This window comes from Anolis carolinensis, chromosome 4 (genome assembly GCF_035594765.1).
Source record: "Anolis carolinensis isolate JA03-04 chromosome 4, rAnoCar3.1.pri, whole genome shotgun sequence".
NCBI lineage: Eukaryota > Metazoa > Chordata > Lepidosauria > Squamata > Dactyloidae > Anolis > Anolis carolinensis.
In genome coordinates, this window is record NC_085844.1 from 226,356,313 (window position 1) to 226,370,236 (window position 13,924).

Sequence of the window (13,924 nt, forward strand, 5' to 3'; positions counted from 1 at the left end):
GAAAATCCACAGGGTGACCTTGGGCAAATCACACTCTTTCTGTCTCATAGGAAAGTGTGGAGAACCCGTCGCCCCACATTGCCCCACTTACTGTTGGCCTCATCCCATGGGGGGAAGTGTCCATCGCCTGGCTTCCCCCCACTGTTGCAAAGGCAACACGGGAAACCTTCCGTGTCGCCACAGCGACGGTGTATGCCGCTTGCCCTCCCCTTTTGCCACAGAGCCCCAACAGAAGTAGATATATGTCATGTAATGGGCTCCATGGTAAAAGAGGAGAGCAAGCAGCTTACAGCGGGCACATTAGCTCGTATGATGAGGTCATATGATTCTAGACTAAAATCCCTGTTGGGTGACCTTGGATCATTCAATTACTCTCAGCCCCTGAAAACCCTGTGATAGGTTTGCCTTAGGGTTCCCATTAGATAGAAGTGACTTAGAGGCACATAACAACAGCAAATATGAATAAGATCACAGCCTTAACTTGACAAACAGTCCTAAATGAGAGTTCTTTAGCCCAATTTAGAACTATGGGAAAGTTGCAAGAGTGTTTCCTTTCCCTTCCCATCCTTCTTAAATTTCTCTATGTAATCTCCTGACTCCTCCAACCCTAACCTCGCTTCAGAAAACAATAACTTGTTTAAGGCTCAAGCAGGCCAGTTGTCTCCTTCTGCCAATTTCCTTCTTTTAAAAAATCCAGCCCAGACCTTCAGCATTCTATAAGTTCAGTGAGCTTCTTATTCCAAAATACCTGTCAAATCATTGGAGCTTTTTAAAGAAAAATCTTCAATTTACGAACAAATATATTTTTGATCTTATTTAAATCTCTTATCCTACAAGTCCTTTACACAACAGTTATAATGACTTATTTCTCTATAACTTAACCAGATAACTGCTTTGAAAAGAGAGAAAAATTGTGAGGAAGTTTTTTTTCTCCTACATGTTCTACTTTGTGCAAATGTTAAAGATTATTACAAAAATCACTATAAAAAGCTGATTTAACCCAGTGTTCCATTCAGGCTAAGATTTTTTTGGCCTACAACTCCCAGAAATCCCAGCCAGTTTACCAGCTGTTAGGATTGAAGGCCAGAAACATCTGGGGACCCCAGGCTGAGAACCACTGGCCTAAGGTCCTTTTGCACTGTATAGTCAAGGTGATTGATTACAACATTCACACTGGCCTGCAACAGACAAGAGTCATTTCTCCCACCCTGAACCTTCCACAGATATATCAACCTCCCTTGCTTAGTTTCCAGTATACCTCACAACCTCTGAGGATGCCTGCCATAGATGTGGGTGAAACATCAGGAGATAATGCTTCTGGAACATGACATACATCCCAGAAAACTCACAACAACATACTGTACAGTTAAAGTTTTATGATTCTGGCTTCATTACCATGGCAACACCCTATATGGTATCCTGGAGTTTAGCGTTTGGAGAGGTAGTAGAACTTTCTGCCTGAGAATTTTTAATAATGTCCACATTTGCAAGCGTGACTTTTGAGGATTTGATTTTTCATGATTTGATTAAAATGTAGGAATCTGTAGGTCCTCCAGTATGCTTCTATAGTATGCTTCCAGGAGCCCAGGAAGGATGCTTCCTTAACCCCGTTCCTCACACCCAGGCCCCCTTGAAAGGAAGAAGGGAAAGGATCCCAGGAACGGAAAGGGGAGTCTTGTAAGTTCCCCATTGCCGCCAATTGGCCAGATCTTCACGGATCTTTTGGCTGCCTAGCTGAAAACAGATTTTTCTATTAGTCGATTTTTGGGAGGCTCCCAAAAACAGATCTGGGCCCAAGGAAATTCAGATACCAAAAATGGTTTGTTCTCCAGCCGAATTGCACAAGCCTAGACCACAGTCATGCTGAAGTACCTAGTGCTTGTCAGAAAGATGTTCCCACAATTAAAAAATAGTATTTTAAATTTGTGATTTGTCAATTCCACTAGGGACCTGTGGCCTTAATCTTTGCAAATTGGGGTGGTTGACTATACTTTTCACTAGTATTAAGTAAGATGTTGCCAAGGAAGCTAAAGCATCTGAGATCCCTTCATTTTTCCTATCCGCTTTACTTTCAGTTCACAGACAAAAGCCTTTCTCAGTCCTGATGCTTTTAATTAGAGATACCAGTGATTAAGCTTTGGATCCTCTGCATACAAGATCAGTGGCCTTTCTCAATGCAGCCCAGTCCCTTTATAGAGCCTATGTTTATCTCAAGATGACTATTACGGTTTTTAAAATATTTCTTTCTGGGTTCGTTCTTGATCTTTGCCTTTCTAGCATCCCTAAGGATTATTGTGCATTTAGGAACATGATAGAGATCACTCGCAAGCCGTGGAGAACAAAGGCTGTAAAAGTACCCCGCGTACAATTGGCTATTTGCCTATGAGAAAGCAAACCCTTAGGAGAGCTAGTGCTTTTATAGTAGCAATAACTATTGCTATTTCTCTAGTATATTTTATCCCAGGATATTTTAACTGAATAGAGTATTTTTTGCAAGGTATGTGCACAGAGAATTAGTCATTTATTAATTTGGAGTGGCATTTATAATAGTAAAGTCTAGAATTGTTTGTTAGTTACTGCAGTACGTATATCAACAAAAGTTAGACAATTGAGTGAGAAACTCTGGTAAGATAAATTTAGATTCTAGGTTAATTGGTGGGAAAAAATGAGTTTCCTTCAGGAGAAGAATTCAAGCTGATTTTTGCATGCCCTCCAACATTTCACAGATGAAAGAGTATTTTAATGGCCAAGTAGAATCAGAATGTAGTCAAGATAGCAAACTTTATGAATGAGGATGACACATAAGCTAGAAAAGACTGGAGTAGTTTGCTTTTGCTGTAGGCTGTATCTACATTATAGAATGAATGCAGTTTGACACCATAAGAATGGTCATAGCTCAATGCTGTGGAATCAAGGGAGTTCTAGTTCTATAAGATATTTAACCTTCTCTGCCAAAGGGTGCTGGTGCCTCAGCAAGTTAAAAGTCCCAGGATTATATAGCATTGAGCTATGGCAGTTCAAGCAGAGTCTACCAGGAAGGACAAGATTCAATTCAATTCCCTCCTCTTCTCCGTGCTGAGTGAACTGAACACAAACTACATTTGCATTTTGAATGGTGTTGGGGGTTGTAGAAATAAATAAATAGAAGCTTTACCACAGTTTCTGAATCAAGATAAATCCTGCAGTATAATAAAGTATCATTCAGGTTTGTATAACAAGTAACAGTATCTTTACTTCAGTTCAAAAGTTCAAACAGGGCAACAATATATACAGCAGTCTCTCTGAATTCACGCAGAGAACATAGGAAATAAATAGGTCCTTTAAACAGCCTTTAAATATGCCTCATTTGCCTTATAAATAATCAGGCTTTGGAGAGTATAGCAGCCATTTCCTTCCTAACCATTTTAAGTCAGCACTCTCTTCCCTCTCTGAGATGAAAGTGGCAGTTAAAACCGTTTGTCTCAGCACCAAGCTAGAGACAGCAACCAATCAGAATTCTGGCCCCTGACTGTCTCAGCCAATCAGCTGTCAACACATGTCTTTCCAAATAACTAATTATATCATGGTGACTCCTTACAAATCCTCACAAATGGTGGATGTAGCTACACTGTAGAATTAATGTAGTTTGACAGCACTTTAATTGCCAGAGGTCAGTGCTATGGATTCTTGGGAGTTGTAGCCTTCTCTGCCAAAGAAGGCTGGTGCCTCATCAGATTCCAAGATTCAGGATTCTATAGCATTGAGCTATCACTCGAGTGCTATCAAACTACAGTAATTCTACGATATGGATGCACTGTCAGTTTGCACCAATGGAGGCATATTGGAAACAAAGTAAAAAGTTGGAAAGAAGAGAGACAAAACAGGATATTTCAAAAGACTCTGAAAAAGTGGAACTGCAGAGGATTAATCTCTGGCAAATTTCATTCAAAACTTCTTGCATTATTAATGCAAGAGGGACTTACAACAAAATCATACAGTGAAGAATACTTCATTCTCTGGCTGTCTATCAAACAACCAGAAATAGCAGTTTCCAGGTTATTCCATTTCATCCTCTCTCCCCACATTCCTCTTTCCGGCATCAACAGATGATCAGTAAACAGCCTATGGCCACTGAGTGTCCTCAGTCTTCTCCTTAAGTTAATTTTTTCACTAAAGATTTTTGTACTTTTGCAAAACTTTGTGTTATCATGAGCTGTTCTCCTCTTGTAGGTTTCAAGTTACAGTGACAATTTCTTTAAGAATTATTCTAGTGCATATGCTTCAGCTGGCTCAAGTCTTAGAGCAATCATGTGGAAAAGAGCTGTGGTGTCCATTGTTAAAACATGTTGACACTCATACTGGATACCGACATATTTATCAGTTCCTCCAGGGTTGTGGCTATATTATAGCATTCTTATAAGGGCTAAAATTCTGCCTGAGTGTTTTCTGAGATGTTACCAAACCAAACTGGGCTGTCGCTCTTGGCTTGTGCTCATTAACTGCCAGCTGCAACAATAAAATGAAAACAAAAATATGGACGAGGAAGCACAGGAGACAGAACTGTCAGAAGGAAGTACTTTTCACTGGTGCTGATTTAACTTTAGGAATACATTGCCCCAAGTCACTGGCTTAGGTGTCTTTAAAAGGGGATTAGAAAAAGATTTGTAGGATTTATATATTTATTGTTTATTTTGCTGTTATATTTATCTCCTGCCTTTCCTCCTGTAGTGTCAAGATTAGTGTACATTGTGCTCTCATCCTCACTTTACTTTTGCAAAACCCTGTGGGGTTGGGCCCAGAAAATGTGACTGGCCTTTAATCACCCCATCAATCTTTATAGTCGATCTCAAAGATCATCCAGATTTCAGACTACAATTCCCAATTCCCCCCACCCATCATGATCAAAAACACTATTATGCAGATGCTCATTTTTCTGTTAAAAAGTTGGATATTTGTTGTATATAGTACACAAAGCTTAGAAAATTTACTTTTTGGATTGTAGCTCCCAGGACAAACATATACTTGTAATAAGACCTCCATATCCATGAGGTTGGATTGCAGTTAAAACAGTCCACAGATACAACTGAATGTCATTGAAGTACCTCACCACAGAGTTCTGTTCAAAGAACTAAAGATTTCGAGAGAAGTATCCTCCAACACAACTCAATGGTAACTACTAAGGGAGTATACTATAGAAATCCTTTGGAACCTTGCAGCTTCCTAAAGAGATAATTTCCTCCCTGGATAGGTGGAATATCAGATTTGGGTTCTGTGGCTGCGGAAGTTTTACTGCACACAAAATTCCTGGAAATTCTCCTGGAATGTATGGCCACTTTATGTTTGCCTACATTCATTAAATTAAGATATGTAGGAACTGTCATTAGTTATTAGAGACTCCCTGTGTTTAAAAAGTTGTCCTTGGTAAAATACGAGAGGAATGTTGGAAGAAATTCCCGTTAAAATGAGCGAGTGACTTAGGAGGGAAGGTTTTCCCTTAAATCTTTGTGCTTGTGCAGTTTGATTTTCTGTTTGCTGATTGTGTAATGCTTGAACATACATCTACCATTGATGCTGCCTTGAGTGGGGGGTCACCTTAGCCCAGGGACTCCATATAACCAAGCTATAAGAAATGCAATAGTTTACTTGCTGGGAATAGGCTAGGTAGGATCAGGCATTTAAGTGTCCAGTTCTACCACCGCAGAGTGGAGGCTGGAGCTCAGAACTGAAAGGCCTGGAATGCTTTCCTGCAGGGGAGCATCTGATACAGGATTTATCCATCAATAAACTCTCTCAGCCTCGGAGGAAAGCAAAGGCAAACCCCTTCAGAGAAAAATCTCACCAAGAAAACACTGTGATAGGATTATCTTAGTCTGAAATGACTTGAAGCCATACAGCACAACAAACTAGGTTTATCCTATAGCAGTTACCAACTCTTTGTGTTCAGCACCAAATAATGTCTTGGGGTACCCTAGTATTACACCCGGTTCTGACACAGAACACCAATGTGAAGTGATGATCTAGGCAAGCCCAGATTGGACTAGCAATCACAGCTCATGGAATACTATGAGACAGAGCTTATGGGCAAGGCAGGATTTAACTAAGGGTCCACCTACACTGTAGAATAAATGCAATTCGATACTGCTTTAATTGCTATAGCTCAATGTTATGGATTCCTAAGATTTGTAGTTTGATGAGACACTGCCACTCTTTGGCAAAGGAAGTTTATAGAATTACAACTCCCATAATTCCATAGCATTGAGCCATGGCAGTTAAAATGTTGTTAAGATGCATTAATTTTACAGTGTAGATGCTCTCTAGTTTGGGGATGAGGCTGTTCAGATGTTCTAGGCTACAAGTTCTGCAGGCCCTCATCATTGGTCATATTTGATGGGCTGCTGCGTTTTGAAGCAAAATATCCAGAGGGACAAATATTCCCAATTTTGTCAACATAAACTGAATTTCTTAATTTGAAAATATATACAATTTTGCTGCAGGGCACATAAGTACAAACACAAGAACATGCATTCAGATGCATGCACACGGGCTCTCAGCACATTGCATTCATTCCATCAACAATAAATGACTTGCTAGCCAGTAAATATAACCAAATATGGTTGAATTACAGATTAAACCTGCCTGCTTTAATGTGGGCAATCTGAATCCATGTGAGTAGCCTCTGGTATAGGAATAATAGAAAGTGGTTGAACTCTAACTACTCCTTCATGGTCAACAGATCTTTTCTTGATCAGCTGATGTCCAGGACTATTATAAGAGGGGATTGAGTGTAGCTGTTGTTTCCTGATGAGCTACAGTAATTTCCTGTACATTGCAACCCCTTTATCTGTGGGAGATACCTTTTACGACACACACAGGCACCATGGATACTTAAATGCTGGATGCTAGTGATTCCTGTATTTTGACTATACTTGTACTGGAAGCATACCATAGAATTCACTAGAGCACTACTTCTTAAACTGTGGGTTTTAACCCCAAATGCCCCCCCCCCCACAACTCATTGTTGGGGGCCATGAAAAATTTGGCAAAGGTAAAAAATTTCTGAATTCCACCCATTTACACAAACCTGTTAGCATTAATATGCAGTGTTTACAGTGGACTCTGCTTCAGGTGTACTCCACAGAAGAGAAAATCAGCCTTGCAAATGAAGAATTATTTTCAGTTGGTGTTGGATTTTTATACTTATTTTGTATATCTGTGTACCTGGGATGACATAAAACTTTATCAGGTGGCAAGAGATTGTGAGCAGAAAAGGTTTAAGAACCCCTGCATTAGAAGACCTAGAGAGACCCACAAACGTTTCAGGGATGAAGTAATACTTTTGCAGTGTGGATAAAAGCAGCCATGAACATCAAATTAATGGATAAAGGTGTCGTACTATACATTATCATTGAAGACAATGCCATGGATGTAACTTACTTCTTATTTTTGATTCTAGGTACTTACCAAGGTCAGTTCACCAATGGCATGCGGCATGGTTATGGCGTCCGCCAGAGTGTCCCATATGGCATTGCAGCTGTTGTGCGCAACCCTCTAAGGACCTCCCTCACCTCTCTCCGTAGTGAGCACAGCAACGGCACCCTGCTGCAACATGACTCCCCAACTGCCAACCTGGAAAATCTTCCCATGACACCGACTATCACACGGGGAGGCTTTGCGCTCAGCTTGTACGCAGATGCAGATGCTGCCAAACTGAAGAAGGGAGGGCTCTTCCGTCGGAGCTCCTTGTTTGGGAAGCTGAAGAAAGCTGACTCCAAGACTTCCTTGACCAGCCAGAGGAGTCGGCTCAGCTTCCTCAAGAGCGAGAGTGGCATGAGCTCCACTGGTAGTGATGCTACTTCTACTGCCAGCCTGGGAGAAGGAGCAGAGGGAGAGGACTTTGCACCATTTGATGCCGATATTGATGCCACCACCACAGAGTCCTACATGGGCGAGTGGAAGAATGACAAGCGCTCGGGGTTTGGTGTTAGCGAGCGGTCGAGTGGGCTGAAGTATGAGGGCGAATGGCTGGATAACGTACGGCATGGATATGGTTGCACCACGTTGCCTGATGGTAAGAAGGAAGAAGGGAAATACCGAATGAATGTCCTGATCAAAGGCATGAAGAAGCGGGTGATACCTCTGAAAAGTGCCAAGATAAGGCAGAAAGTGGACCGGAGCGTGGAAGGGGCTCAGAGGGCAGCAGCCATTGCCAGACAGAAATCTGAAATTGCAGCTTCTAGGTAAGGAGATTGTTGCTTACAGTGTGACTGTGAAGAAGAAACCACTATTCCATATTTCATATTTAAATGAATCAGTGTTTTGAATGATAAGATTGAAGTATGCATATGCATACAGCTTTGAAGTAACAGGCCACAAATAACATTACATTTTATCAAGTTGCAAGTACACAGGATAAAATAAAACCAATATTAAAAAGTAATTTTAGGGATAGGCATGCCATTATCTGTGAGTAATGTTTTCTGATTATTTTCAAAATGTTGTTTTAAATGACATTTTTAGAGGCATTTGTACTGGTTGTCTCAACCTTTATGCTATTTTCTTATCAATCACAATGTGTCTTTTTTAACTGTAGCAGCTAGTAACAATCTGGGCAATGCATAAATCAATGTCTTTGTTTTTAGGTTCTACACCTGAGGATGACAGATAGCATTTTAAACACAGTAACAGGCAATGGGACCATTTTAAGTTCAAGCTCTGGGCAAGAGTCACATAAAAAAAAATCCCTTGGCTTTTGACACATTAGATTCAAGATACCCAGAAACAATATAATTGCATGCAGGCAATACATTTTTGTGGCTGAATAGTCTTGTGGTCTGATATGTTCTGACAAAATTGTTACACACAAAAATGGATGGATACCATCAGAAAGATAATGGAGAATTCAGAAGGCACAATGGGTTTTTAATTATTGCTTACGGATGATATAGCTGTCTACAGGTATATAATGAAGATAGCTTTTGGAAATCACCTATTTGAGAGCAAGAGGTATTTGGGAAAATTAGCCAAATTTGAACATATGATTGACTTTTTATGATCCATTCTGGCCCAGTTTTGTCATGGCTGATCAGCAATAGCTTTCTAAGCCTTAAATGAAGAATGGGTAGGCAATGCATAATACATATCTCTAATGTTCTAGTAATCAGGTTTTTCATGGATCCAGCACATTCCTGTGACAAATATGTGGTATTTGTGCATTTTAGGTTAACTCTGATGGATATCGTGCCAATATAATGGCACCAGCATTGTATGTAGGTAAGGGAACAAACAAATAAAGTTGTGTCCAAAATCAAGCAAAATAAATTTAACAAGCTGAGATGTTTAAGAGCTTAAGACTGTGTGGAATTTATATACCAATAGTTATTAAAAACAATATAGGACCTCATCAGACGGGGCTTGGAAAGTGTCCTAGGATGCTTCCCCACTAGTCCAGCAATGGATGGACATGCTTCCCATCCCATGACGTTGTTGGACTTCTGGCGGAAGCCCCACCCACAACTGGAGTGAAAGCATCATGCAACACTTCCCTCCCAACATGGGGGCCTGCCCATGTTGTGCTACCTCCAACAGAGCCAGCACAGATCCTTGCCGGTTGGGCAATGCTTCCCACGTGTGATGGGGAAAGCATCAGCATGAGGAATGATGGATTCGCCCCACTGCCCCTCTGTTTGGCAGCAAAGCGGAAAACTTTGCCTGGCTCATGTGATAAAGTCAAGAGAGGCTAATAATTATGTTAAAAGGTAAATATGCATAAATCAATGGATAATTTCAGGAAATGTGTGGCCATTCAAAGTCCAGATGTTATGGGACTGCAGTGTCCATAATTCCTAGTCATAGCATGGCCAAAGGTGAGGGATCAATCAAATTTCAGTCCTGTCTTAACTGGAGATACTTTTCCCATCCCTCATACAGAGCAAACCTGTTGAAAGATAAAGCTGGTAGTCAAAACACATTTGATGCTTATTAGGTATGAAGTGATTCATCTTTATTTACTGTCACTGCATATTATCTGCCTTAGGACCTCTTCACACATAACCTTTTTTTGGCAGCGGGAATTTACAACTTCAGCCAAGGAACCTGATGGCTCTCATCATACCCCAGATAACTACTTTTGGGGTGGCTCTGTGGCTGAAGTTGAAAACGGTCACCACCAAAAAAAATGGTGGCGGCAGCAGGGTCCCCATCTTTCCATAGAGAAAGATGAATTGAGCCTGCCAAAAACAGGCATCCCCTCATGTGATAGAGCAGGGGGGAAGCCATGATGGAGCGAGGTGCAAGGTGATAGATCCCCACACATGACCGCTGCTGGGATGCCTTTGTTCCAGTGGCATGTCTGACATGGTCTCTAAACAAATGGTCTGGATTTTGCCTATTATGAGTCAATACCAGTGCTGTTGCTCAGTGGCACTTGTATATGTTTTGGAATTCTTGGATTCAGGGCCAGTTTTGCCATTTGGCCATGAGGAGACAAAGTATAGCTTTGGGGTGGCCCCCAAGGTTGTTTTTATGATCCTCAGCCTCTCAGACTTACCAGTTTCCTGGCAATCACATACATTTCATAGTGTAATTAAGCAAGGCATATTTAGTAGTGTTTTTCCCCTTGTTTCTTCCATTGAATTATAGCCTACAGACTATAATTCGTCATATAATTCAACATCATATTCGTTGATGGTCTCTTTCTACAGGTAGATGATACATGAACTGCATAAACCAGCATATGAAGGCACATTCTTTTTCTTATTATCAGCTTTAAACTGGGTATATTCCAGAGATTCCGGCTTCTCAATTTGGAATGGTTACTTTTTAATATATATAAAAAATTGCAAGCAATTCCCTCTTCTTTGATGAAACAAAATGCAGACACGTGCTTGAAAGGTGCCTGAATTTAAAAAGAAAAATTGAAAGAGGCTTTTTAGAAACATGACGAATGAATTATTTTCTTGACTGTTACATTTCTAGTTGGTAGCAAATGTAAGATTTCATCTCAGTATATCCATTGACTTTTACATTATTTTGAATTATATGCTTTTGAATGTACCATTTCCTTGACTAATGTTTACTTGCTTTCAGTACTTCACTGTAATGAAATTACAGATTTGGGTATTTGAGGCTTCAAGACAGAAGTCAGTCACACTTTCATACTAACAACTTTAATATCTATGGAGACTGATTATATCACTTTTGCTTCATTCATTTTTTTTTTTATCAGTAATTCACATTATTCGTGAATCAACCAGTGACTGGAAACTGCTTAGATGTGTGTCTGTATTAATGCTGTTTGCATAATGTACCATACTGTTGTATTACACATTTTTAAAAATAAGTTCCCATTATAACCAAGTTCAATAACAGAAATATCTTCACAGGTTCTCCTTCAATATATTGTGTTTATTTATTTATTTAGTTTGAACTTACAGATCACCCACCTGTCAATTTATGGCAATCACAAGCAATTTTTGTGTGGTTTTCTTAGGCAAAGAACACTCAGAGGTGGTTTTGCTAGCTCCTTCCTCGGTAATATAGTCCACAGCACCTGGTATTCATTGGTGATACCACATCCAGTTATTCACCTGAGATGACACTACTTTTCTAAATATTCCTTCTAAAAATTCAGGATGTAGCAGTTTGCTTTTACCTGAATCAAATCAAAAAAGTTAGAAGCAGGCCCGTAACTAGAAAAAAAGGAGGGATGTGGTTGAAACATTTTTTTGCTAATCATGAAGAATAGGTCCATAACACAAAATAATTAAAATTACATTATTAATTCTATATTTTATATAGACTTAATTAAATCTGAGGGTATATTGAAGTGGTAACTAACTACCTGGAGTGTAGATCCTCTACCTTTGTGGATTTGATTAATATGGCTACCCTAGGAATCACTCGGTTCTCCATCTCAATTTTGTGGTCACACCAGTGGACCTAGAGATTCCTAGAGAGGTGTTCTTCTAAGTAATTTTTTTAAATTTGTGGTTTTCCCATTCCTATGGAATTGTGTCTAATTTATGTTTTAAAGCAACTCTCCGAGCTCTGGTCTGAACATCAGATGTAGAACAAATACAGCAACAGCAGCAATACTAAGAAGAGCATGACTTGTTAGCAGAATCTTCGAACTGATTTATATATCTTGGCAAAGTATTCAGTGTCAGCCAGAAGATCTTCACAGTAATAGATCTTGCTGCAGAAGAGGTAATCAAGCACTCGTTCCTATCAACATAACTAATATTTCTGTGAGGCATGAGCAAGGAATTATTTTAGCTTGGATCTCAAGAGTTGCAGCAAAAGAGAGCCAACCTCTATTCTAGGCCAGTGGTTCCCAAGATGTGGATTGTCCAATGTTGTTGGAGGGTAGGCAGAGTTCAACAATGGAACTAAATATCCAGCACCATTTCACATTACACAATTGTGACACTGTGATTCTACTTCAACTGCCATAGTTCTATCCTGTGAAGTCCTAGGTTTTGCATTTGAAGGAGGCACATTTAGAATTAATTAAAGCGTGCAGAGTTGCTGAACTTGCTGACTGAAAGGTCGGCGGTTCGAATCCAGGGAGTGGGATGAGCTCCCGCTGTTTGCCCCAACTTCTGCCATCTAGTAGTTCGAAAACATGCAAATGTGAGTAGATTAATAGGTACCTCTCCGGCAGGAAGGTAACAGCTGTGACACCTCAGGGCAGCGTGAGCACTGGGAATCAGACACGAAGGCCAATAAACAATCTAATATCTTTATTAAGGAAATAAAGGAGACAACTAAAAATAAGCAGAGTATATAGTCCAGCAGTAGACATTTCAGGAAAGGTCATATATAGTCCAGTAATATGAAAGTAGATGTCCAGTATTAGAGTTCAAAGTTTTAAATCCAATAACCGAAACACACTCAAACCTTTAGGCTGTTTGAGTGGGGATTAAGGCAAGATCTGTCAAAGAGTTCCAGGGCTCAAATCCGAGGCTAGGATGCAAGGCAAGGCAAAGTTAGTCGTGGTAAAGCTGAATCGCTGTCCAGGCTTGACAGGGAGATGAGATGCAATGCTGGTCTACTCGAGAGTAGCGCACTGCAGAACTAGAGTCGATGTGAATTCCTCAACTGACATGTTGAACACCGCAAAAGCCAGTTGGCACCCAGAACTTTTATGGGACTTTGCTCTCCTCTCCAGCCAGGTGTCTGAAGTCTTTCCCAAGGGAAAATGACTAAAGTCAACAACTTGCAAGATGCAATCCTCCCTGAGAACTCTCAAGAGAACTGGCTTAATTAACGCTTGCTTTCTCCGCTAATCGAGCGCTTCTCCTCAAAATCTGCTTTTCCTCGCGCGAAGCCTCCCAAAACAATTAGCGGTCAAACCTAGCATTCTCTGGAGAACCGGGCTGTGAGTCAAGGCCCTTTTTAATGAACTGTGGGCTAAAACTGTCAACAGGGGACATCTGGAAAGGAGCGGAATCCCATCTCTTCTTCGGTTTGCTCCGTAATGGCGACGGGGTCATGACTCGGGGGTCTCTGAGACACTACAATAGCACTCCATGCAGTCATGCTGGCCACACCATCTTGGAGGCATCTACGGACAACGCCGACTCTTTGACTTAGAAATGGAGATGAGCACCAACCCCCAGAGTCGGACATGACTAGACTTAATGTCAAGGGGAAGCCTTACCTTTACCTATAGTGTTATAATTATGCAGCATGAAAGGGTCCTAGCAGCCATGGATCCCAACAGGTTCCTAGATATTGCTACTAGACTTTAACTCCAAAGCTCTCACCATTGGTCATATGGGCTGGATTTTCCAGTAGCTGAAGCTTGACAAAGGAACTGTCACTCTAGGTATTTGGTTGTTATTGAACTGTTCTTACCTTCAATAAGTTTCTTCTGATGTTTAGCTGATGTCCTTTACATTTAGATCTGTCTTTTGGAAGAAAAGAGAACAAATGTTTGTTTTCT

The 13,924-nt window shown here is 40.5% G+C and overlaps 1 protein-coding gene across 1 annotated transcript in view; it reads left to right on the forward strand.

Moving 5' to 3' along the window:
• The window catches only part of jph2 (junctophilin 2), a 94,180-nt gene that overhangs the window by 12,349 nt on the left and 67,907 nt on the right, over positions 1 to 13,924 (forward strand). Inside the window, exon 2 of the mRNA XM_003220636.3 lies at positions 7,433 to 8,216. Coding sequence (XP_003220684.2) covers positions 7,433 to 8,216 — 784 coding nt within the window. The remainder of the gene's footprint in view (positions 1 to 7,432; positions 8,217 to 13,924) is intronic.